Here is a 25,831-nt window from a genome sequence, read left to right on the forward strand (position 1 = left end):
CTCACTGTTAGTGGTGGGCCTCCCTGGGCACACAGGACCTGAGGCCAGGAGGCCACTAAGGCCCTGAAAGATCCCTGGCCTGGAAGCCAGAGCCTCCCTGTGCTCACAGCTACACTGTTCCCTGGAAGCTCACTTGGACAAGGCTGTAGGCCTCAGTTTCCTCAGCTGCTCAATGTAGAACTGAGCCTGTGTGGTTGAGGCCCTGCCCATTCCCAGGGCCTGGGACTCTGCCTGATTATCCTTTCCTTTCTCCCAACAGGTGCCCATCTGCAGTGACCAGCCAGAAGCCAAGCGCACCATCTCCGAGATGGTTCATGCCATGGGCTTCATGCCCTTGGACATGGGTTCCTTGGTATCAGCCCGAGAGGTAGAGGCCATGCCGCTGCATCTCCTGCCAGCCTGGAAAGTGCCTGCACTCCTAGCCTTGGGGCTCTTTGTGTGTTTCTTTGCATACAACTTCACCCGGGATGTGCTGCAGCCCTATGTACAGGAGGGCAAGAACAAGTTCTACAAGCTGCCCGTGTCTGTGGTCAACACCACGCTGCCGTGCGTGGCCTATGTGCTGCTGTCACTGGTGTACCTGCCCGGCGTGTTGGCGGCCACCCTGCAGCTTCGGCGAGGCACCAAGTACCACCGCTTCCCCGACTGGCTGGACCACTGGCTGCAGCACCGCAAGCAGATCGGGCTGCTCAGCTTCTTCTGTGCTGCACTGCACGCGCTTTACAGCTTCTGCCTGCCGCTGCGCCGCTCTCACCGCTACGACTTGGTCAACCTGGCCGTCAAGCAGGTGCCACCCTTGCCCTCCTCTCTCCTGTCCCTCCACACACAGCAGATTCTGCTCCATCCAGGCAATGCTCCCATCCTGCTGCCCAGGGTTCTGAGTATCGGAGTGGAACAGGAAAATCTCCACCCTCTTGGGTACAGACTTACATAGACGAAGTTAAACAAGAGCAGACATCTGGCAGGTCATGGGCACTGGGGAGTATAGCAAAGCTGGGAGGGCAGAAGGGGGTGGTGTTAAAGGTGGCCAGGGAGGCCCTATTGATGTGGCATGGGTAAGAGTGAGCTGGGGGTGGTGCAGGCCGAGGTGGCAGCAAGAGCAGGGCCTTCAGGTAGGAGCAGGCCTGGCATCCACGAGGCCTGTGGGACTGGACCTGAGGGAGCTGGTGGAGGGCAAGGTCTGAGAGGTGGAAGCCAGACTGGGGCCCTTGAAGGCAAAGGAAGAGCTTTAGCTGTAGCCCCTGAGGGAACTAGGGAGCCAGTGAAGGGTTTCAGTCTAGAACTGATGATCTGCCTGATGCTTTTAATGGGCTCACTCTGCTGGGCTCAGAACAGACAACAGGGTAAAAGGCAGACACCAAGGGACCAGGAAGGAGGCTGTGCAGGAACCCACACTCAAGGCCAGGAGAGTGGGGCAGGAAGGGAGCAGCAGCAGGGCAGGAAGCTGTGGAGTAGGGCAGGGCTTCTCTATGGAGTACGCAGATGTGGTGATGTGACAGGCGTGGGGTTGCCTGGGGTGGTCCAGGGGAGTCTGGGCTTTGGTGTGAGCCATGGAAGACAAGCTGCTGTCCGCTGAGAAGGGGAGGGTGCAGGAGTGGGTGTTTTGGTGATGAGGTTGTTTTTTTTTATTTGGAGGGTGGTAGGTGGCATTATTTATTCATTTAGAAAAGCCATATGGTACTCCTTCGCCAGCAGGATTCCTGGGAAACAGGGCCATCAGGCCAGGCCAGGTGGGAACAGAGATGGCATTAGCTGGCAAGCTGTGTGCACAGAATTCTGTGATGCTCCCTCCTGGTTTCCAAGCACCCAGGTGCATAGGTCTCAGACCTAAGCTAAGGAAGGCAACTAGTAGGGTGACTGTCCTTATTGCCAGCCTACTGAAGCCCCCTCCAGGCTCCAGCCCTGGACCCCTTGTGCATGGGCCCTGCCCATTCCAGGACACTATTCCCACAGCACAGGTGGCCTAGATGCCCAGGAGACACTTCCCATCCTCCCTCAGTCCAGCTTGGAGCCCCTGCAGCACCTCTCCTGCTGAGAGTGCAGGGACTTCTGTGCACACACCCACAGCGTGGCCACCCCCACACAGAAGGGGGACCTCAGACCTCTGCCCCTGCCAACTCTGGGCTCTGTTTCCCCACTGGCAGCTTCTCAGAGGCCCTTGTCTCCCCACCCACGAACACCTGGCGTCACCGCCTCTGTAGTTTCCAACTTTCCTAAGAGAAAGCAAGAACCCCCGATGTCAGGTGCAGAAGCAAGATGCCTGCTGGGAATGAGAGAAAGGGAAAAAATAATAGTCACGAACCCATAAAAAAGAGCTTGATATGTTCCTTGTACCATTCTGAGAGCTTTCCATACCCACTCTGAATTCATTTAATGCCCATCTCATTCCATAAGGCAAGTGCTGTACTACCCTCATTTCACAGATGAGAAAACAAAGGCACAGAGAAGTGAAATTGCTTGACCAAAGCCACACGGCCAGAAAGGAGCAGACGTGGGTTTCAGAACCAGCTGTTCTATTCCATGCTTTTACACATCCTGTTTTCTAAAGGAAACAAAGCCAAATTACCAATTGAGTAAAAAGTCTCAGAACTAAGGTATTAATTCATTTACTCATTCATTGAGCACCTACCCTGCCAGGCCTGCAGCCACAGACAGGAATAAGAAAGATCATCTCATCCTTTACCTGAGCTGGTGCAGGTGGACTGGAGGCTGGTAGGCCAGACCTGGGAACTCCTGTCCTGCTGCATCACTGATTAGAACACAGACCTCGACCTTAAGAAAGTCCCAGGCCCTCTATGTCCTCAGGCCCCTGATGTGTAGATCAAAGTCTCTCCTAGTGCTGATGTGTTTGATGATCTTTGGTTATGTTTTCGCATTTGCTTCTTTAAAAAGCCAGCCCACTTGGCAGGGGGCTCTGTGGGGCTCTTGGGGTACTGGGACAGCACTTGTGGCCCAAGACGTGGGGAGCCCTCTCCTCTGAGTTGGCGGCTGTGTCAGGCAGAAGAAGGTGACAGCATCTACCTGCAGGATACAAGACCAACCACTGCTTCCTGCCCACCCCTAGGGCAGTTGCCCAACTGCCTTTCTCTAAACTCTGCCAACCTAGGCTCTCCTTGATATTCTGTTAACTCAATTCCGCCTCGATGCCAAGACCCAGGCACAGGCAGGAGTGATTTCCCAGGTTCCAAAGCCCTTTAGGGCTGCAGGCCCCAGTCCAGGTTGCCAGGCAACCATGCCTCCCCATAGGATGGATCACTCAGGCACCGAGGAAGGCTTGTCTTGAAAAGGGTCTTAACTTGTTCTGCAGAGTTCTCAAGGGCAGAACCAGGCTGTTGGGGCATGTCTGGGGCGATGGCCAGAGAGGGACCCATTTAACACACAGCAGCCCAGAAGGGGTGAGCTGAGGGAATCTGGGGGCATTAAGCAGATGCTGCATGGGCAGGGTTGGCTGTGTCCTCGAAGCAGGGCCTGTAGTGGGCCCCACCTAGAGTGCTGCTTTCCCTGCCTGTTCTCACCCCAGCTGCCCACTGGCCCTTTGGGTAAAGGGCTTATGTTAGCCTAGGCACAGGAACCTCCTCCAGGATTTCCTTTGAGCTGCCCAGCTGCCACTAAGAACAACTCCACCAGCCACTTACTATATTAAGCACCTATTATGTGCAAGTCACATATTACTCATTTCACAAACAGCATCTTTTTGGTTTTGGTTTTTCTTTTTCTTTTCTTTCTTAATTTTTAGACATAGTCTCATTAATTTGCTGAGGCTGGTCTTGAACTTGCAATCCTCCTGGCTATGTGGGAATACAGGTAAACACCATCATTTTATAGTCCTTGTAGTAACACAGCCAGAGAGAGACAGTGGAACTGTTAATACGGTAACTGTTAATAAGGTAACAACCCGTGGTGAGGTCCCTGGGTCCCATGACTGCCCCTCAGGCTGTGGGATGGCACGCTGGCTGCATTCCCAGCACCTCTTGCACTCCCTGCCCCTCCTCCTCTGTGCTGGGAGACAGGGGCCAGCTCTCCTCCTCACCGAACCGCGCCTACCATGGTGACTAGGAGAGGGGCCAGTGCTGCAGCCTTGCGGAAAAGGAAACCCCATCCCCGATGCCATCCTTCCATCAATGGCTGATGACCTCTCTCCTATAGCAGGAAAAATACCCCACTGTGGTCTTCACCTCTGAAGATCAAAGCACACGTGGCCACCCCAGCCTTTGATTTGCTGTAGGGATGGGGGGATCCCTAGGGGGATGGAGAGCTGTGAGCTCCCGGGAAGCATGGGACTCAATGGGATCCAGATCCCACGGCAGCTCCCGCACCATCCAGCGCTCCCCTGCCCCACCACCCAGCATCACTGCAGAGTAGAACAACTGGTAAAATCCCAAGCTATTCTGCAACCCCATGTGTGCAGTCGTGCAAACCCTGACTTGTGACTTTTAACTGCTTGATCTTACCCAAACGCAGCTAGGAGTGATTAATGGAGTAGAGGTGAAGAGCAAACAACTAGCTAGGCAGAGACTTCTTTAGGAGTGGCTGTTAGCACAGCGCAGAGCAAGTAAGTCTTTTTTGGGTGCAGCTGTGGAGGGGACCTGTGCCCTTTGCAGGTCACCTTGGCCACGCCTTTCTAGCTAAAGCTACCCTTGCTGTTTCCACCACACAAGACACACAACCAAGATGGTAACGTTTCAGACATGACATCATCCACATCTCCTAGGTAGGGAAACTGAGGCCAGAGACAGATGCCCAGAGTCACACACAACTGGTGGTCAGGACAAGAAGCAGGGTCCCAGGCTGTTGGTCTTTCTGTGGTTTAAAGATGCCAAAATAACGCTGCCTGCCCTATAATAACAGCGGCAGTCATTGTTCACAAATTGCAGGCAGTTTTCTCATTTTCTTTACATTTCCTCTCATGAACTTGTCAACTGCCTTTGCTGAGGGCCTAGATTAATTTTTAATATTTTATCTGGTAAGCAGGCTTAACTTTTTTTTTTCCTGCTGCAGTCTTTTCTCAAAAACCCCAAATGAGTCATCCTATTTGGAGAGGCAGGGACTGGCCTGCTAAAGCAGAGTCATTTTCTCAGGGAAATGCTGTCCTGGTAATATTAAAGCACTAGCATTTCCTAGGGCTTCTCAGAGAGACCCTGACTTCTATGAACTCAGCTCCCTGAACAAGTTGGGAAGTGACAGTCCTATAGAAGGACCCGACATGTTCTTCCCTGTGCTTGTTGTGCCAGTGAGTTGCTAGGCTAGAGGGCCCAGTTACAGACACTCCAGGAGGGCAGAAGGGGATGGATTTCCAGTTTTGCATAGCCCCTCAACCGCCCCCCATTTATGCATCCTAGAGCTCAATGGGGGATCCCAGAGCTCTGAGAGAGGTGTTGTTCTTTGCAGCCCCAGGCAGGCACACACGGTAGGTACTTTCTGGACACTCACAGAGCTGCTTGGCGAAGGGACATCAGTCTCTGTTGGTCTCTATTGCCTAGCAACAGTTCAGCCAAAGCCATTTGCCTCCAGCAGAAATAGACAGGTGGGGGGCCAGGGATGTAGCTCAGTGGCACCATGCCTACCTGGCAAGCGCATGGTCCTGAGTTCAATCCCTGGTACCAGAAATAAGAAAAAAAAAAAGAGAGAGAGACAGGTGGGTGGGAAGGTGGGAGTCTTGAGGCTTTGAGTTAGAAGTGTTGAGGGTGAGCACTGTGTGTGTCTTTGTGGGTTTTTTGTTTTATTTTTTCAGTTTTTATTTTTACATTATGAGTATTTACATTATGAGTACATTCCTTGTGAAGAGTTGGTACATGTACATAACACATGTTAATTCTTTTTTTCATTCCCTTTCTCTTCCCTCCCTCTCCCTCCATCTCTTGATCCCCTTATCATTTAAATAAATTCTATCTCCCTACCTCCTATTATCTGTTTTTTATTTTGCTCTTTATTTATATTTTGGGTTTCTCATGTAAGAGAAACCATGCAGTATTTAAACTTGTATGTCTGATTTATTTCACTTAACATTATGGTCTCAAGGTGCATCCATTTTCTTGCAAAGGACTCAAGTTTATCCTTCTTTATGAGAGAGCAGTACTCCATTGTATGCAAATACCACATTTTCTGTATCCATTCATCTGGTGGTGGACATATAGGCTGCTTCCAAGACTTAGCTATTTTGCTGCTATAAACGGGTATGCGTGTATCACTGTGGTGTGATGTCTTTAAGGCTTTCAGGAAGATACCTAGAAGAGGGCTAGCTGGATCAAATGGAATGCCTTGTGTGTCTTGAGTGTGAGCCAATGATGGGGCAGACTGAGGGACTAGGGTGACAGGGGTCTTCCCAGCTAGAGGGAAGATGGCTAGCAGAGTAGCCCATCTGACTGGGGAGTTCCAGTCTGGGAGAGCATCTCTCTGTTGTCCTGTAATGTGAGGACCAGTCCCACTTGGGGGGGCCGTACTTGTCAATCTCTCTGACTCCTTACTTTGAGCCAATGTGACCCTTCCAGTTGGCTGCCCCCCAGGCGGATATGTGAGAGCCTAGGGGAGCCCGTGAACTTGGTCTCTGTGCCTTTTCTTCCTCATCCCTAGTAGAATGGGTTAATAGTGACCCCTCCTTTTCGGGGTGATTGTGAGATTAAATGGATTAATAAGACCTGGGCAGAACTTCACACACAGCCAAGTGCTTGTTGGGTGGTAGGTGGGATGTGATAGGCATCCCTAACTGTCTTTGCTTCCTTCAGCACTGGCTCACTACATCGCAAGTGTTTCAGCTGAGGCCACAGTGCTCATTCCTTTCTTTCTGTCCATATCAGATGTTGACCAACAAGAGCCACCTCTGGGTGGAGGAGGAAGTCTGGCGCATGGAGATATACCTCTCACTGGGAGTGCTGGCCCTCGGTACGCTGTCCCTGCTGGCCATCACCTCATTGCCATCCATTGCAAACTCGCTCAACTGGAGAGAGTTCAGCTTCGTGCAGGTAAAGCAGATGTCTCCAGTGCAAGTGAATGCAGAAAGGGCCCAGCCCACCTGTCTTGTGGAAGTGCCTTTCCCTCTGCAAATTGCCTTGGCTTTGATCATGGGCACAGCAGGGCCACCACCTGGACACTGGGCTTCCCATCTTCAGGTCCCTCTCAGCTTCCTGGTGAAGAGCTACCCACACAGGCTCATTTCCTGACATCAGGGAAGCCAGACAAAGGCACTTGGAAAGACTAGAGCAGAGCTCTGAACCCTCATCAGGCATGCTCAGTTTCTACCATCCTCGAGATTTCCAAACAAAATTCTATCATGTGTGGTCATCCGACAGTGCAGTGGTCTAGATGGGAGTCAGTGAACTATGAGTGAGCTTAGTCCACCACCTGCACCCTCTTCTCAACCTGGTGCTCTTGTTCCCTGCAGCCCTTGATGCTTGCAGGGTGAATGAGAGGTGAGCATGAGGATCACTGTTTATAAGGGATGAGGTGGCATTTCCCAAAGGACACCATTCCTGGAGAAATACCCACAGATAGGAGGGCTGGGGCCTCGGGTGTGGCTCAGGGGTCAAGCAGGTGCCTCGCATGACAAGGCCCATGTTCTATCTGTAGCAGCATGAAGGAACAAAAAAGGAGATATGTCATCAAAACACATTTGAGAAAAGATCTGCTTCCCCCTTAAAGAGTCCAGTTACATCTACAATTGCCAGCCTCTGTGAGTCAGACTCATGAAGCATTAGTTCCTCCTCGTCCTGGGCTCTCAGATAACAGCTAAGGACACTACTGTGGCACACTCTGGGAAGCGCTGCCAGTGGTCCAGAGGCCTCTGTGCACTTGTTCATTCAGTAAGCACTTAATGAGTACTTGCTCCATGCCAGGTGCCACACTAGGCCTGGAATATGAGAGGGGACAAGAGAAACAGAGGCTTGTTTCAGGTATAACAGAAATAACAGAGATGGGGACATTTCTGACACTTCTTTGGCACTTCCCACTGCCCCCTGCACCAAGTCCGCAGTCAGTGTTGGCGATTAACTCATCCCCTCTGGAGGATGGGAGGTGACTAACGCTGGATCCTGCCTTGTATTGTATCAGGGGAGAGAACACCATTGTACCCGCCCCCACTGTCAGCAGAAATCTGTTGAGTATCTTCTGTGTGCCTTGAGGACTCAGAGGGACAGTGACAGTGTACTGCTTTTATGTAATCCAGATTAATTATTCGTGACTAGAGACCCTTAGCATACCTCAGAACAAAACGGTCTTGGTTGTTTTCCAAAGTGTGCCTCTGAAGCTCGAGGGCTCTGCTCATCTCAGAAAGTCCTTGGAGGAGGGCTCAGGATGGCACATGCTGGCATAAGGCAGGGGGAAAGGCATTTTGCTGATCTGCCACTAATCCCTCTGTGTCTCACACCCAAATCTAGGATTTTCCTGTTCCCACCAGGAGTATCCTGGGTGCATGGTTTGTCCACAATTAAAGCAGACTGCAGGCAGCTCCCTCACCAGGAAGTTGCTCCCTTAAGCAGCATAGATTACATCCCCTGCTCTGGCTGCTGCAGAAAGCCTGTGGATTTGATTGTGTTAACAAAACTGCCTGGGACCCCAGCAGCTGGGCTTTGCTTTGCATATTGAAGAGCTGCAATGAAAACATGAAAGCCCTTTTGACACTGCAGGAGCTGGTGAGGGGAGTGGATGGGTGGGAGGGCAGGATTTTATTTGTGGAAATCAAATGCCTGCACTCCATCCACAAAAACTAGCTGCTATGTCTCTCAAGAGAAGCAGTATGGAAGAGCCACTGCTAGGGCCCAGGACTATGTGTGCAAGAAAAACAGAAAGCATTTTGCTGTTATTCTTAGGGTATCTGGCCACTCCATTATCCCTGACTAAGCTACCATCCACCCATTTCTTGTTTTGTTTTGCTTTTTGAGATAAGGTCTCACTATTTTGCCCCATCTGGCCTTGAACTCCTCAAATCTAGCAACCCTCCTGCCTCAGCCTCCTAGGTAGCTTAAATATAGTCTTGTGCTACCATGCCCAGGTACATTGAACATTTTAAAAATGAAATAGAATGATAGAACGGCAAAGAAAACATCAGAGTGGTTTTCATGATGTACAGATAGATGTGTTCAGTACACCGATGTAATAGTTAAATATACATTGTGCTAGACCTAGCTGTCTCCTGGCACTAACATATACTTATCATGAGACTCCATCAGGAAGGTCTGAAACCACAGAGCACTCCTGGAGGAATACAGATACCCAGGCCTGCCTCTCGCCTATGGACTCAGATGCTCCGAGATGGCTCTAGAACTCTGGATGACCACCAGGGCCAAACACTGTCTTGCATGGTGCCCTCTTGGCTGCACACTAGAAGGGGTGTGGCAGAGCTGGGCCAGTCCCTAGATCTCATGTGTGGGCTCTGCACCCTCTGATTTGTTCCTCAGCCTCTCAGGACTACTGCTTCCCTGCCTGTCCCTGTCTTCACTCATGCAGTCATTGGAAGGAGATCAAATGCAGGACCCATGAACCCAAGATGGGTTCTATTTTTTTTTTTTCCTTTGTGGTGCTGGGGATTGAACCTAGGGCCTCCTGCATGCTAGACAAGTGCTCTACCATGGAACTGCACCCCCAGCCCTGGATGATTTCTGAGGAAAGATACAACCTTCTATGTAGTTAGCATGGCCAGTGAGGAGCTACCCAGCCCCTATTTTCCCTCCCCCACCACACATGGACACATTGCTACAGGGCTTAGAAACTGTGGTTGTCAAGGAACCTGGAAAGAACCCTGGATCTGTATTACTTTGTTTGCAAAAGATGACTCATGCTTGCATTTATCCTTTTGTTTCCAAGGCTGTTTTCAAAGTTTTAGTTTGTGGAGGTTGTTTATTTGTTTCGTTGTTTTTGTTGTTTGGTGTTAGCTTCGGCTATGCTAAATGCTCCCAATTCACCAGTTAAATTGCAAAATACCCAGGCCAGTAGCTGTCCTGCATAGAAAGCTGGGATTCAGCCCTTAGCACCTAAGTTCTGTCCCAGAGATAGAAGAACATTCTGTGACCTTGTTCACTCCCATCTCTTTCCTAAAATAATGACAGAGCAGCCTAACCCCAGCTTGGTGAGCAATTGTCAAAGCCCCTTCACACCATTATAATTGAGCACCAGCAGGAGCCACATTGACCCTGCTGTTTCTTTTTTGCTAACAAGCTTCTGTATAATAAAAATGGTCCTAGTTTGAGGGGATTATTAATTGCCCCAGGACAATCCCTCCTCTTCTTTTAGTTCCATGTGGCAATACTGGGATTTTAAAATTGTTTCCAAGGAGAGACAGTTTCAAACTCAGGAATCATCCAAGCTTCCCACCAGGATATGGAAGTCAAAGGGCTTTTGTTATTGGCTGGTCTTTGGCTGTGTGGCCTTCCTATGGACAATTAGCTGGTGGCTGTGGCTTCTGGCATCCATACCTTAGGGTCTTGGAAGGCAAAGGGATGCAAATGTATGAGTGGGAGGATCTACCTGCTGCTGGTAGGCCCTGGAGTAGTGTGCCTCCACGTCTTCCCAGTTTAGGGCCCCACATGCCTATCCACTGCTCTCTAGATGAGGGACTGGGAATGGTGGCCCACATGGGTCACACTGCAGCTGCAGGGCATGTCCCCTAAGAGAGATGCTAAGGCCTCAGTGGGGCTACCACCCTAGATCTGGGTGGGTTCTCGTTGTTGTCCGTCTGGGAAAGCCCATGACACAGAATGTGGGAACCAAAAGGCCTTCAGTAGGTGTTTGTCTAAAGAACAGACAGGTTCATTTTCTCCTTAACCACACAGCCTGAGCATAGAGACTTGTGTGGATGTTTCAACCACAAGCTAGAAGGGTGTGAATGTAAGAGTTTTCAAAATTAGTGGTTTAGTCCTGGCTGCTCATTAGCATCATCTGCTGAACTCTTAAAAACAACAGATGCCTGAGCCCCACCCTAAACCAATTTAATCTGAATTTTCTGGCATGGCCCTTGGGCAATTGCATGTTTCCCAAGCTCCCCAGGTGATTTTTACCAAGCAGCTATGAAACCAGTCTCAGACCAAGCAATTCTCAGGGATTAAAGGCATTTTGCAGCCATCTCAGCCAACTCAGGAACTCCACAAAAAGGCATAGAAAGACCACCAGCTGGGGCTGTTCTGGTTGGAGAATGTCGATTGGCTCTTCAAGACTTGTTCATTATGGTCAGCACTGGGAGCCTTTTAAAACAAATTCCTCCCAATCTTCTATGCTGAGACATCAGAATTTAGAAAAATTGGTGTGGCCCAGAAGTTACAGGTTCATTTTGTTTTGTATTGTTTGCAGTACCACAATTGAACCAAAGGCCTTCAAACTGAGCTACATTCCCAGTAACCTCTCCCCTTTTTTTCACTTTTTGAGACAGAGAGTCTCACTAAATCATTAGCCCAGGCTGGGCCCCTGCCTCACCCTCCCAGAGTGCTGGGCTTACAAATGTGTGCCGCCACACCTGGCTCATATTTGCAATTTTTGATAGACATCTCTGAGTGACAAGGATTTGGTTCCATGTGACTTACACTCAAGGAAGCTTGCATATGTGGATATGGCATTAAAATGATTTATAAATTAATTGTAGAGAATAGCACAAAGCCAACCACAGCTTCCCAAAATGGCCACACTGAAGCTGAAAGTCATTAATAATGAAATGAGATCATTGAAGTGGACACAAGGCCAAGAACAACCAGAGATGGCCAAGAAGGGCAGAGACTAAAGGAGGGGGAGATTTGTTTTATTGAGGTATATTATGTGGGGCAAAAATGTACCTGGGAAGCTCTCTGTGAAATTATAGTGTATCTCCATTAGAAAATGCTTATTATTATGTCTAACAAAAGCATCACAAGCAGTTCTTCTGACTGGCATTCTTTCATTCTCCAGAGTTCCCACAATCCTGGTGTTTGTACAGGAGCAGGTACCACAGAATATTCCCTCCTTTCCAGAAAGTAGCCTAAACAAGACACCATGCGCAATCAGCTCCATTCATTCATTCATTCATTCATTCATTTTTACTTACTTATTTTGCAGTGCTGGGATTTGAACCCAGAGCCTTGCATATACTAGTAAGGTGCTCCACCACTGAGCTGTACTCCTAGCCACCCAGCCTCATTTAGAAAAGTGTCTGAGGGGAGTACAGACAGACTCTTTTAGCTGGGCTCTTAGGTTGATGCTTACAAGCTATGCTAGAAATCTAGGAGGCCCCTTTGCAGCTTTTGTGGAAAGCTCCAAACCAATCTATAAAGAGCTGAGGTAATCAGCTTACCACAACATTTAAATTAAACCTTTGCAACATCTCCTTGGAGAAAATGTGGATGTGTCCATTGCTTGATGGGTCACCATTATTTTCATTCCTGATGTCATAAACACAGGTCTCTCCCACCCTGACTCTTCAGTAACTCCAGTGCCCACAGAATGCAGTTAGAGCTGCCTCCATCTCTTCTTCCTCCCCATTCAGCCTGGATGCACAGTGCTCTCTCCTCCAGCCCTGCACTCTCTGAAACTGGCCTTTGGAATCTCTTGCTTCCCACAGAGACTGATCAAGTGGCTCACCTAGGGTCATGTCAGTCAGAACTAGTAGCAGAAATAGAATTTGCACCTCCCCTTTGCGGTCCACGAGGCTGCTCACGGGCAAAAGAGGCTGAAGTTGCCCAAGCAGCCCTTCCAGGGTATTTCACAGAGCACCCAAGTACAAAGTCCTGTTTGGAGCAGTGATGGAGGAGCTGCTTTTCTCTGGCAGTGACTCACAAAAGTCATCTATGCCTCAAGGCGTGTGGAGCCCCACTGTAAGGAGGCCCAGACCTATCCAATCAGAGTAGCTGGAGCTCCCCTCCAAATTTCTCATCCCCTCCCAGGCAGAGGGTAGGCCTGCTGGGGTTTCTGCCTGGGGAGCATATAACTCGTTGTGAGGCAGCCCTGGCAAAGACCATCCACTGGCTATGTTGGGCTTTCTGTTTCGTGCCAGGTTACCCAGACTCAGAGCCACTTACCTGTTGGGTGCTAAGTCCATGTGCCATCTGTGAGTTACTCACTTTGTGTTTCTCTTTAAGTCAACTTAAAATCAATTTTCTGTTTTGCCCCACCTTAACTTAGGCCCCCTGGTACCTGTGAAGTTGTGATTTGGGTATACCAGCAGATCTGTTACTTTAATATACATTAAAGTATACACAAAGTTAGTAAAATGTTTTTTAGCTCCTTTGAACAAAATTCCATCTAAAGTCATCTGGCAGCCAGGAGAGCTGCTGGGGAAAAAGCATTGCTATTAAATGTGCAAGAGTTAATCCTTATGCATCTTCAGTATAGAAACATGATTTCCATTTTTCTGCTAGGGATTTAGGCTCTGGGAGTTCTGGAAGCAATCATAAGATCTTGCATACAGAGAATGATAGGGCTGGGCTTCAAACCTAAACCACTGCTGTCCCCCTTGGCCAGGCAGCAGAAGCCCCCCCCCCCCCCCGGTCTGACCTCACCCTGCCTCATTCTGGCCTTCTTTTCCTTAATAGTCCACACTGGGCTTTGTGGCCCTGGTGCTGAGTACACTGCACACACTCACCTATGGCTGGACTCGCGCCTTCGAGGAGAGCCGCTACAAGTTCTACCTGCCGCCTACCTTCACGCTCACGCTACTGGTGCCCTGCGTCATCATCCTGGCCAAAGGCCTGTTCCTGCTACCCTGCTTCAGCCGCAGACTCACCAAGATCCGAAGAGGCTGGGAGAAAGATGGTGCGGTCAAATTTACACTGCCAGCTGACTCCATCTTAGCAGAAAAAACAAGCCATGTGTAAGGTACCTGTGCCTAGCACCATAAACTAGGTGCAGGTGGCTCATAATCACTTTCCTTTTCTGGATAGTGCAGAGCAGAGTAATTGTGCACACACAGGTGGTTCAAGGTGGGACTTCCCTGTATGAAAATGTGTGCCATAATATTCAGAATGACACACACATGTGTGCAATTTGTATGTACATATATTTCATATATATATAACAGAATTTGAGATTATACTTACTTAGCTAAAAGTTGGGTGCCCGAGATTTCAACTTGTAGATTTAAAAGCAAGTGCCAGATGTTAAGCAGCAGATGATGCTATTGTGACCTTTGCAGAGATACATACACACTTTTGCACAGAACAGACTTGTGTATCCTGGTGAGTACTGTCCTTAGCTCACCTCCACTTCCCTTTGGCTACTTTCCCAAGGTGACTACAGAGTTGTAATTCTAAATGGCAGGGAAGATAATAGCTCTGCCTGCAGCCCACCCAGGCTCCTGGGACTGACGAAGAGATGCCAGTGAGCAGGGGCTGGGGGTCTGGTTCTTCTAGTCCCCCTTGGGCAGCAACAGGAGGATGAGTGGAGGGCGGTGTAGGTGGTGAGCCTGGAGTTTGTCCCCAGAGGCCCCCGAAGTCGGGTTTTTTTCCAGGTAGAGTTTTTTTTCAGATGGGGGATTGGGACTAAAGCTGTTTCACCTGATCCTCACTGAGCTGGGGAGATTTTCTTTTCCTCCAAAAGTAAAGAATCACCACAGAGCCTGAAAATGGATCCTCCTGTGAGGGTGTGAAGTCACCTCTTGCTGGAGCCACAAATGATCCCCTTTTGAGAACAAGCGTAATTGCTGTCCCTCCTTTAAGTCAGTTGTGACCATTCTTGAAGCTGCTGTGCCTTCTCACCTTTTCCCTGTTAATCTGGATGTCTCCCACAAGGCTGAGAGCACACTCTTAGTGATCAGTCTGGGGAGGCCACACAGCTGTGCTCACTGAGCCTCACAGCCACAGCCTTTCTTGGACCTGACAGGGCTGAGGACTGTCTTCACTAGGTTTGCCCTCTGGAAAAATATCAGGGACCCTTGCAGGTGTCCTCGGCTGTCACTGAATATTCAGAAAACAACACAGGCTCCAAGCTCCTCCTCCTGAGATAGCAATCTCCCCCTTAACCACAACTTTGCCTTCCTGGGTATCAGTTACCCAATATCAACTGCAGTCTTGAAAATATTAATATTTGTCCTCTTTCCAGAGAGGCACCGTGTTCATGTATTTTATTTCATATGTTATTATAGTTGTTCTATTTTACTAATTACTAGTCTCTTGCTGTGCCTAATTTATTAACCCTTATGATAGGACTGTAGGTTTAGGAGGACTAGACCATATACATTCAAGGTTCAGGACTTTCCAAGGTTTCAGGCCACCAATGGGATCTTGAATAAGGAGGAATAAGCAGGGGGACTGCTGTACTACATTTCAAAAAAAAGCTGGGAGGGACTTTCCTGGCAAAGGTACAAATGGAAAACATTACTGTCCTAAAGCACAAGAGGCCAGACCACAGTGAGGGCTGCAGGATATCTGTCCTCAGTCCCATGCCACCTGTCACTGATTTACATTGAAACATGAAGAAGCAGCTGTCCTCAGTCCAAGAACCCCGACCTCTCATAGGCCCAGAGTGATCTGCTACCAGAAATTCATCTGTAAATACACAGGTCTCAAAGGGGCTCCTCCCGGCCCAAAAGGCATCATCTGATAGAACAGGGAGCTGGACTGGCACAAGCCAACCAGAGCGTGGGGAAGAGGAGGTGCCATGCAGGCCCCGGGAGCACTGTGCCCTCGTGTTTCCTGAGAACATTAGTGTCCTTCCAAGAAAGGAGGAAGCCCAGTGCAGAACCTCTCAATAGGCCCATGACTGATGGGGCGAGGCCATCCTCTTCCTGCAGGTGTTTCCAGCTGCAACTCCCAGCTGGGTGGCAGGAGCTTATCTTGAGGCATAAATTGGCCCTGATGAGAGCAGCAGCTGTGGCCCATGACTCACTGAAAGGAAACAAGGGAAGTACACACTTCAGCATTTGCTTGGCGTAACAATGATTCCCTGCTAATGGAAGCAACCCCCTCCCCCAGTGATTCTAACCCCAGTGGGTGTTGGCTGCCTTTCTTCTCCAGTCTTACCTGCCCAGCGAAGGTTCCTTATACTAAAGATAACGGCACAGAGCAAAGGCCAGAGTACTTCCTCCCTTCCCCACCCAGCCCTTGCTGAAGGTGTTCATCAGGGCAGCAGTGATTCAAAGGTAGGTTACAGGAGGAAACTGGTGGAGCAGAGGATCTGTCATCTGCCAACCAGTCAGGAAAGGCAGGTGGGCTATGTGCTTGGCCCAACCCCTGTGTCTGCTATTGCTCTTCCCTACCTCACCAGGCAGCTGGCAACAGCATCCGCAAGACCACGAGTCACTCTCCCAGAGCCTGGCAAAGTCTACGTGCCTCTGGGTACAAAAGTGCCTCAACCCACATACTCTGGGAATCCTAAATGCCACAGTCTGAAGTTGACTTGTAAAATCTATGCTGTTGAAAGAATCTGTGTATTTTATTCTTACCTTATAGAGCTTGTCCAAGAAACAGCAAAAATAAATATCTAACCTGCCATAAATTTCAGGCTTTTATTTGTGGTACAAAGATCATGTGCCTGAGAGTTCCTTGCCTTCTGATAGAGCTCTCAGTCGAGTAGCACATAAGTTATTAGGGAATGATCTGTGCTAGGTCCAGCCACTGAGGAAGGACAGACACTCAGACCACAGTGGCAGGTCAGTGGGGGAAATGGGCGAAATTAGGGGACACAGTATGGATTGGGAGTGACAAGAGTACCCCAGGCCAGTGAGGCAGCACAGGAGGCTCCTGGAGTGGTCTGAAGGCTGAGGCTCCAGGCCATTAAGGACACCAGTGCTCCTCACACTATAATGTGTCTCTGATTCTCATGGCAGTGTGGTTCAAATGCATGCTCTGATGCATGGGTCTGGGAGGAGGCCCTAGATTGTGCATTTCTGACAAGCTCCTGGGTGACACCAATGGTGATGACTCTTGGACACTTTGAGGAACCACAGCTTGACTGGCTCTTGCTTCTGCTGTGCTGTACTCTGTGGCACACAAACCAGTGCACACACATGTCTTGGCCCCATTACCCTTCCCCATGCCCTGGTGCATCGTGCTGCACTGTGTGCCACATGCACAATGCCCCTGGGATGCAGCCCTTTGGCCTTGAGCCCATCGGGAGACCACTTCTCTGTCATTGCAGCCAAGCTTTCCACAGAGGCACCAGAAACTTACTTGGATGGAGGAAAATAAAACCTATGGCAGTCTGGTGGCTAAAAACTATTTCTGGAGAACAATATCCAAAAGAGAGCTTTGCCATTGTGGGTCCATAATAAGAGCTTTCCATAGAAATTCCTGTGGCTGGGAAATAACTGAAAAAAATAAATGTTCAGAGAGAGAAAAATCTTGTGCTTGAGGATTCGCTTTCCTATTCTCTGTCCTCTCACATTACTAGAAGCGTGAAGCTTACAAAGAATAAGCAAAATCAATTTCCAAAACTCAATGGAAAATACCCACTACTCAGCTCATGTAAGAACTCGGGAACAACCAAAATGACTCATCTGTTAGAGACAGGAAGTTACCATTCAGCCATTTGGAAAGTTGGATGTTTTTCAAAAGCAGGAAGAGCAGCTCTTTGGGCCTGGGTCATTTCCTGGTCTCTGGACCAAGAGGAAGTTGGCACCAACAGAGCAGAAATCCTGAATCCCATCAGACCAGCACAACTCTCTAACAGGTACTATATTGAAAATCAGTTTACTCATCTTAAATAAAATTTAGAAATAATGTAACCTACCTGTATATATAATTTTTAATTGAACTGTCTTAATTGAAAAAGTAAAAATAAATATAATTTATATTAACATATGTGATAATAAATAATAATATATTAAGTAATAATCTTGCATGAAGTTGGTTTTAAGATAAATACAATGATATTTAAGTAAACATTGCTAATGCAGGTTTGCTCTGCCACGTGCTCCCACCATGATCAACATGATGTTCTCCCTTGACACAGGCCCAAAACCAATGAATCTAACTAACCATAAACTAAAACCTCTCAAACTCTGAGTCAAAATAAACCTTTCCTCCTTATAAATTGACAATTTCAGGTATTTTTGTCACAGTGATTGCTGATAATACAACCTTCTTGCTTTATAACCGATATTTTAGGATAAAGGCTAAAGCTGTGTGTGTGTGTGTGTGTGTGTGTGTGTGTGTTGACTGTAAGTGCATGAAACTATGTTGAAAGTTATATAGAAGTTAAGTAGAGCAAGAACTAGGAATTGTTGACTACATTTGGAATCATGGAAACTTAATGGTGAGAATGTCAATTGAGTATGGGGGGGTAAAATCCAGATTAGAGATAAGTAAGAAGAGATGGAGACAGGAATTCTGGGCAACTCTTTCAAGACCAGGCTAAGTAAGCAGAGTGAAGAGAAAGGGTGGTAACTGGAAGGGAGTGGGGGAGCCAAAGAAGCACTGACCTTATTTTTTCCCTGCCTCTGATCTGAACGTGTTTTAAATGTTTCTGGAAAGAACAGAATGAACAGGAGTGGATGAAGGCATAATACAGAAAAAGACTATGTTAGTCAGCTTTTCATCCCTGTGACAAAAAAAACTGAGAAAGTCAACATAAAGGAGGAAAGGTTTCTTTCCACTCACAGTTGCAGTGGCTTCAGTCCCTCCCTTTTTTTTTAGGTCTGTTGTGAAGCAGAAATATCACGGCAAAAGGGCATGGTGGAGGAAAGCTGCTCACTTCATGGCAGCCAGGAAGCAGAGAGAGGGTGAGAAAGACAAAAGGAAGGGGATAGGGACTAGATATAGTCCCAAAAGTCATACCACCAGGATCCACTCCCTTCAACCAGATCCCACCTGTTTCCATAACCTCCCATAATGCCATCAAGTTATGATCTCATCAACAGATTCATCCACGGACGAAGTCAGAGCCCTCATGATCCAATCACTTTCCAAGAGTCCATCAGCAGCTAAGCATTCAATACAGTGAGCCTTGGGAGGAATGTATCATATTCAAACCATACAAAGAATGCGGATGAACCAAGTCCTACTGGGTATGGGAAAAGCTGAGGTCCAGAGCAGGAGGCTTAGGGTACAGGTGGCAGAGTTTGTCTCTTAACACTTAGGAGGGACAGAGAAAAGAGAAGTGCCAATGAGGGTTTTAGCTTTGATGACACAAGTGTTGCCATCTGCTGAGGATAACAGGGAAGAAAGAAGGTAAGGCTTTGAGATTGGAAAGGAATGAGAAAGTTGAAACTAATTGATGGAGGTGGGGATTTAGCTCAGTGGTTCCGCCGCCTGCCTCGCAAGCTCAAGGCCCTGAGTTTGATCCCCGGTGCCAAAAACAAAACAAAGTAATAATAATAATTGATGGAGAAAATGAAAAAGGACCTGATAAGAAAAACATACTAGGATTAAAAAAACCTTATCCTTTTATTTTTGGTCTAATTATCTTTCCCTGAAAGAGTGCAAGTGGATTTTGTTCAGTGAAATTCTGTTTACCCACAGATTTCTATAATAATTCCAGATAGTTTTTCTTTGCTCAATTTGATCTCTAGTAGTTATTCAAAACTGCTTTGGCTTCATTTTTTTTTTTTTTTCTGTTGAGAAATGAACAATCACAAATGGAACCTGGGACGAGGCAAGCAACGAGAAAGCTGCTGCTACCACGACCACCAACCACCGTGGAGGGCATAGTCAGGCCCTGTTTATTGTCGATTTTATTTATTGGGCCAGAAACCTAGCTTATTTCTATAATTCCCGTCCTATGTGGAGCCTACCCTGGAAGATATAATTTTAGCCAACAGGAAAAACTTCTCCCCACCAGAGAATTCATTAGGGCTTCCACTTCCTAAAGGGTCTTCCTGCTACAAAACAACTGGGTCTCTTGCAAAAGACATACTTTTTCAGGCCCTGTGTACTCTCAGGGGGTAAGGGAAGTCAACAGGGCAGAAAATAAACGGAAACACACAAATAAACAAATAGCTCTCTGTGGCTCCTGGCAAAAGCAAATTCAAGTTCCTTCTAGTGGAAAACAATCTCAGTTCATACCAACTGAATAGGAGCTTTATACCCATGATTAATAAACCACAGGTGAGAATCAGCAGAAACTACCTCCAAGGACTTCAAAGAATAGAACTGTCAAACATAGGATAATAACGTATTAAATACCTAAAGAATTAAGAAAAAAACAACAGTGTCAAAAAAAATAAGCAATAAGACACTAGGAAGGACCAGGCACAATGAAATAAGAATCAAGATATATCATGTACAGGTACAAATTCCCGATGATGTATGTGATCATTATGTATATCTAAATATACCAATAAACTTAATTAATTAAAAAATAAAATTAAGTATTTCTAATCTAAAAAAAATATAGATCCTTCAGAAGTGAAAAATTGCTGGAAAAGGTGAGTTTAACAGAAGATGTAAGGAAATTAGTGAACTTTAAATGGAGCTGAATAAATTACTCAGAATGCAAAAAAGGGAAAATTGTTAGAGAATATAAAAGGAAAGTTAAAAGACATCACGGATATAATTTTTATAAAGGCTAGCATGCCAATAACTGGACTTTCAGGAGGAAAGAATGGCAGAGAGGCAAATTTTAAAGAGATAATAGCTGAGGGCTTTCTAAAATCACTGAAAGACAGGAATCCAAAGGAGCAGAAAGGATAATGTATACCACCAGGCAGAAAAGTGAATTTAAAAGTTGTACTGAAACACACCAAGGCGCTCATAGAAGAACCAAAAGAAAATGACATTACCTATCATTGTGAAATTACAACAAACTTCTTCACCATATAAATGGAAAGTTTTTAAATGCTGGCCTAATATCTTGAAAGTGCAGAGAAAAAATACTTCTCAACTTAGAAGTTCAAATCCAACAAAAGCAATTTTTAAGAATGAAGGCAAAATAAGAATGTTTTGGATAAATAAAAATTAAGAATTTATAAACAGTTCTTCCTTTAAAAAGCTTCTAAAAAGTATTCCTCCCAGAGGAGGATCTGACAAGAATAAGTAATCTGTAAGCAAAGAAATAGTGACCATGCAAATAAATATAAGCAAATTTATTCTATATGAAATAATTATAATATCTACTTATGTGTTTTCCTATACATGAAAAGACTGGACAATAATAGTATGTAATTAATCAAATAATGGATTGAGTTCAAATGCTCTGAGGCCCTTATATTTCTTTAGAGGTAGGGACAAATTCTGAACAAATTTAGATTGTGTTAAACACACATGGAAAAATGTCAAGGTAAACATTTGCTAAAGCAAAAAAATGTAAATTGTAAAAAATGTAAAACTAAAGCTAAAAATGTGATTATGATATCTAATCCTTAAGAATAGATAATGAAAACAAAGAAAATGTTTAATTTTCCAAAAGTAAGAAATGAAAAAAATAGCATAAAAAATCAAGGCACATAGAAAAAAATGTAAATATTAGAAAAAAACACACAGCCAGGGATTTAGCTCAGTGTTTCCGCTGCCTGCCTTGCAAGCACAAGGTCCTGAGTTCAATCCCCGGTACCAAAAAAACAAAACAAAACAAAACCACACATACAAATAATTGTGAAGCAGAATTCCATGCACTAGTATCAGTCCCTATGAGGGGAACACAGTGCACTGTTTACCATGGGAGGATTCCAAACTCCTTCCCAATTCTACTCAGATTTCTAGATCTGGCAGGTTCCCAGGTCTGGCAGGAATCTTACCACAAATCCAGTTGCCAGAGTTTGGTGAGACAAAACATTTGCACAGGTCAGGAAAGCAGACCATTACTCACAGATAGGATAAACAGAAGCCTAGGATCCATGACCAGCCAGTGCCCCAAGATGCAGGAGAGCTGTCCAAGGCAAAAAGAATCACATCTGCATGTGACCCACTTTATACTGCAGCTGAGGGACCCGGAAACAAGTACACTCTGGGTTCTTAGACCTCAAGGGCCACTTAACTCACTGAGCTTACTCATTGTAGAGCTTCCTGTTCTTCGAGGAATGAGGATAAAGCCCAGACTGCTCTTCCTGATCTCAGGATGCTGCATTCTCAGTACATTCTGCTCAAGAATTTCAAGAAACAGTGAACTGGGTCATCAAAGGCCATTCAGGGACCTGTGCTACCATAGTAACAAATAAATACAAACAGATTGAACTTTTCACCAAAAATGTAGGTTTTGAAGTTTGAGTGTTTCAATATATTTATATACTATTTGTAAGTGACATACCTAAAAACTAAAAGTATAGAAAAGATGTGTTAGGAAAAATCAAATTAAAGTTGGGGTGGCTAGGTTATTATCGTACAAAACATAATTTATCACAAAGGGCATTATTAGAGATAGAGTCATTGTGTAATAAAAAAGTTAAAAAACCAAAACGTTATACTTTAAATGGCCATATATTTTGAAATTTAAAATATGTATTCTTTTAGGATCCTTTTTTTTTGAAGCAAAACATTTATTGGTATATTTTAGATATACATAATGATAGCATTCATCATAGGGAATTTGTACCTGTGCATGATACATTTTGCTTAGTATTTTCCCATTCACTTCCCCTCCCTCCAAGCCCTCTTCCCTTCTTTATTTACAAAAGCGCTGTTTCCATTTTTTCCTTCTTTTTCCCTTATCCCTTCTTTCCTTTCCCCCTCCTTCCTTCCTTGTTCCTCTTTTCATTTGAATATTTTCTTCCCAGTTCTCAATATCTATTATACATTTTGATATTTATCTCCATTTCAGTTCCTCACAGCAGAGAAACAATGTGGTATTTAAACATGTGTGTTTGATTTATCTTACTTAAGAGTATGGTCTTGAAGTGCAACCATTTAGATAGAAATATCTCAAGCTTATCCTTCTTTATGGCAGAGTAGTACTCCACTGTATTTTTTTAAAAAGCACATCTTCTTTATCCATTTGTCTGTTGATGGGCATTTGGGCTCTTTCTAAGACTTAGCTACTACAAACTATGATGCTATAAACACAGGTGTGCATATATCACTGTGGTATGATGCTTTTAATTCTTTCAGGAAGATACCAAGAAGGGGAAGAGCTGGATCAAATCGAACTTCTAGTTTTAGTTTTTTGAGGTATCTCCATACTGATTTCCACAGTGATTGCACCAGTATGCACTCCCCCCAACAGTGGAGAAGGTTCCTTTCTCCCCACAGCCCTGCCAGCATTTGTTATTGGTTGATTTCTTTTTTCTTTCTCTTTCTTTCTTTCTTTCTTTCTTTCCTTCCTTCCTTCCTTCCTTCCTTTCTTTCTACCAGGCACTTGCACTTGCAAGGCAAACAGTGGCTCCACTGAGCTAAATCCCCAGCCCTGGTTGATTTCTTGCTAGCACCCATTCTTTCTGGAGTGAGAGGGAATCTCAGCATTATTTCAATTTGCATTTCTTAAATAACCAGTGATGTTGAACATTTTTTCATATATTTATTTTCCATTTGTACTTCTTTATCTGAGAAATGTGTGTTCATTTCAGATGCTCATTTTTGGATTGGGCCTTTAAATTTGGGAGGTCTGATTTATAAAAATTCTTTATATAGTTTAGCTATTAGTCCTTTGTCTGAAGAACAGCTGGCAAAATTTTTTTCCCAAACTGTTGGTTGTCTCTTCAATCTATAGGTGTTTTGCTGTGCAAAACCTTTTTAATAAGATGAGGTTCCATTTCATCTTATTCTTTGTGATATTTCCTGTGTGATTGGGGTTTTGTTCATAAAGTTTTTCCCTACATCAGTGTCTTCAAGAGTTCTACCTATTCTATCTTCCACAGGTTTAGTGTTTCTGTTTTAATATTTAGATCTTATTTATCCATTTTGATTTTAGTTTAGTGCGGAGTGAAAGATATGGATCTAGTTTTAGTCTTCAGCATGTGGACAGCCAGTTTTTCCAGCACCATTTATTAAGCAGATCATCTTTCTTCCAGTGAGGGTGATTGGCTCCTTTGTCAAAGATAAGCTGGCTGAGTATGCTTGGAGTTGTTTCTATATCTTCTAATCTGTTCCACTGATCCTTGGGTCTGGTTTTTTTTTTTTTTTTTCCAGTACCATACTGTTTTTATCACAGTACCTTTGTAGTACAATTTCAAGTCAGGGATTATGATGCCCTCTGCCTTACCTTTGTTGCCCAGAATTGCTTTTGGTATTCTAGGTCTCTTCTGGTTCCAAATGAATTTTAGGATTGTTTTCTCTAACTCTGTGGGATATGCTATTGGTATTTTGATTGGGATTACATTAAATCAGTATAACTATTTTGGAAGTACGGCCATTTTCACTATATTCATTCTTCCTACCCAAGAGCAAGCGGTATCTTTCCATTTTCTGATATCCTCTTCAATCTCCTTTGTCCGAGTATTGTAGTTTTCCATGTAAAGGTCTTTTACTTTGTTAGATTTATTCCTAGGTATGTGGGGGGCCTTGCCCCCCCCCCCGCTGGAATTCTTGAGTGCCTATTACGGACATGCCCGGGCTTGTTGCAGATCTACCCGGCAACAAGGAAGTAGCCCCAGTACACTCCTCTTGCTCCTCCCCTCTCGCCCTACGGTATATATGTTGTAGCAGCTTCCGCAATAAACGAGACTTGATCAGAAACCTGTCTTGTCTCCATCTCTCGTGTCCCCTGTCCCCTCTCATCCTCGCTCCCCCTCTAGGGTCTCCGTTGACTTACCCGCGGGCCGGGACATAGGTATTTCATTTTCTGGATGCTGTTGTGAAAGGTGTTGCTTCCCTAATTTTTTTTTCTCTAATAGTGAGTTTGTTATTGTGTACAGGGATGCTATTGATTTTTTAATGTTGACTTTATATCCTGCTATGCTACTCAACTTGTTTATTAAATCTAGAAGTCTTTTGGTGGAGTTTTTGGGGATCTTCTATGTAGAGCATCATGCCATCTGCAAATAATAATTTAACTTCTTCCTTTCCTATCCTTATTACTTTTATTTCTTTCTCCTGTCTAATTTCTTTATTCAGAGCAATTAGGAGAAAGAAGTAAATAAATGCTTATTTAGAATTTTTATATCTTCTTGATTCAGCTTTGGTAATTCATCTGTATCTAGGAATCTGTCCATTTCTTTGGTGTTTTCCATCTTATTGGAATAAAAGTTCTCAAAGTAGGTATTTATTATCTTCTGGATTTCTGCAAGATCTATTGTGATTTCACCTTTCTCATTCCTAACTGCATGGATTTGTCATATTAATTTAATTCCTGGGTCGATGCTTATAAACTGCTTATAGCAAGTAGCTTTATTGCTAGTATTTAGAACCCTTAGGAAATGACTACTTCTCAGAGATGTCTTCCAGGTATAGATGGCTTTTGGTTTTGAGTCTCTTGAGTCTGTTGCAAGATCCTACTTCTTTAATTTATTGGGGATGAGAAGTCGCTGCCTATTTGGCCTAACACCTGGTTCTTTGCCACTGGCCTGTAGTATTGTTTATGACCTTTATGCAATCTCAGTCTTGGCATACCAAGAAGAACATCTCATTAGAACAGTTATGTCACTTTGACTAAAGTAGTACAATCAGCAATAACAATAGCATCAAACACAGCCTAGAAAATGACAAACTGTGGTAACTATTTGCCACCTTTAACTATATGAACTAGATTTATGGTTGTATAACAAAGTCTTAAACAAGCCAGAAAATAGTATATAGTAAGTATGCCCTCAGTGTGGTGATTTTACCCTCAGGGAAGAAAGTTTGAAAGAGTTTGGGGGAAAAAATAGAGAAATCAATGAAGAGGAAGAGATTAGAACCAAAGTTATAGGACAAATGAAGATTACACAAATTTTGGGAAACTGGTAAAGAAGGCAGGAGGGAAAGAGAGCAGGAAAAATAAAAACAAGAATGGAACAGAACAATAAAAAACTAGAAACAATTTTTATATAAAAATAAAAGCAAGAAAAACAAAACAAAGCAAAAACAAGAAAAGAATAAAGAAAATAAGAAGGGAAAAAAAATGTCCACTTGTGTCTTTGCTGTCACTGGTATACAAAGTGGGC

The 25,831-nt window shown here is 45.3% G+C and overlaps 1 protein-coding gene across 5 annotated transcripts in view; it reads left to right on the top strand.

Annotated features, from left to right (window-relative positions):
- Steap3 (STEAP3 metalloreductase) overlaps positions 1 to 16,380 on the top strand; it is a 43,982-nt gene extending 27,602 nt beyond the window's left edge. For all 5 annotated transcript variants that reach the window (XM_004836063.4, XM_004836067.4, XM_021236646.2 and 2 more), the window contains 3 exons: positions 260 to 787; positions 6,795 to 6,959; positions 13,482 to 16,380. In XM_004836063.4, the coding sequence (XP_004836120.1) occupies positions 260 to 787; positions 6,795 to 6,959; positions 13,482 to 13,763 (975 nt within the window). In that variant the 3' untranslated portion in view covers positions 13,764 to 16,380. The remainder of the gene's footprint in view (positions 1 to 259; positions 788 to 6,794; positions 6,960 to 13,481) is intronic.
- Positions 16,381 to 25,831: the final 9,451 nt, after the last annotated feature.

Source organism: Heterocephalus glaber, unplaced genomic scaffold, assembly GCF_053883595.1.
Source record: "Heterocephalus glaber isolate CG9 unplaced genomic scaffold, H.glaber_assembly_v1.0 deba00000347, whole genome shotgun sequence".
Taxonomy (NCBI): Eukaryota; Metazoa; Chordata; class Mammalia; order Rodentia; family Bathyergidae; genus Heterocephalus; species Heterocephalus glaber.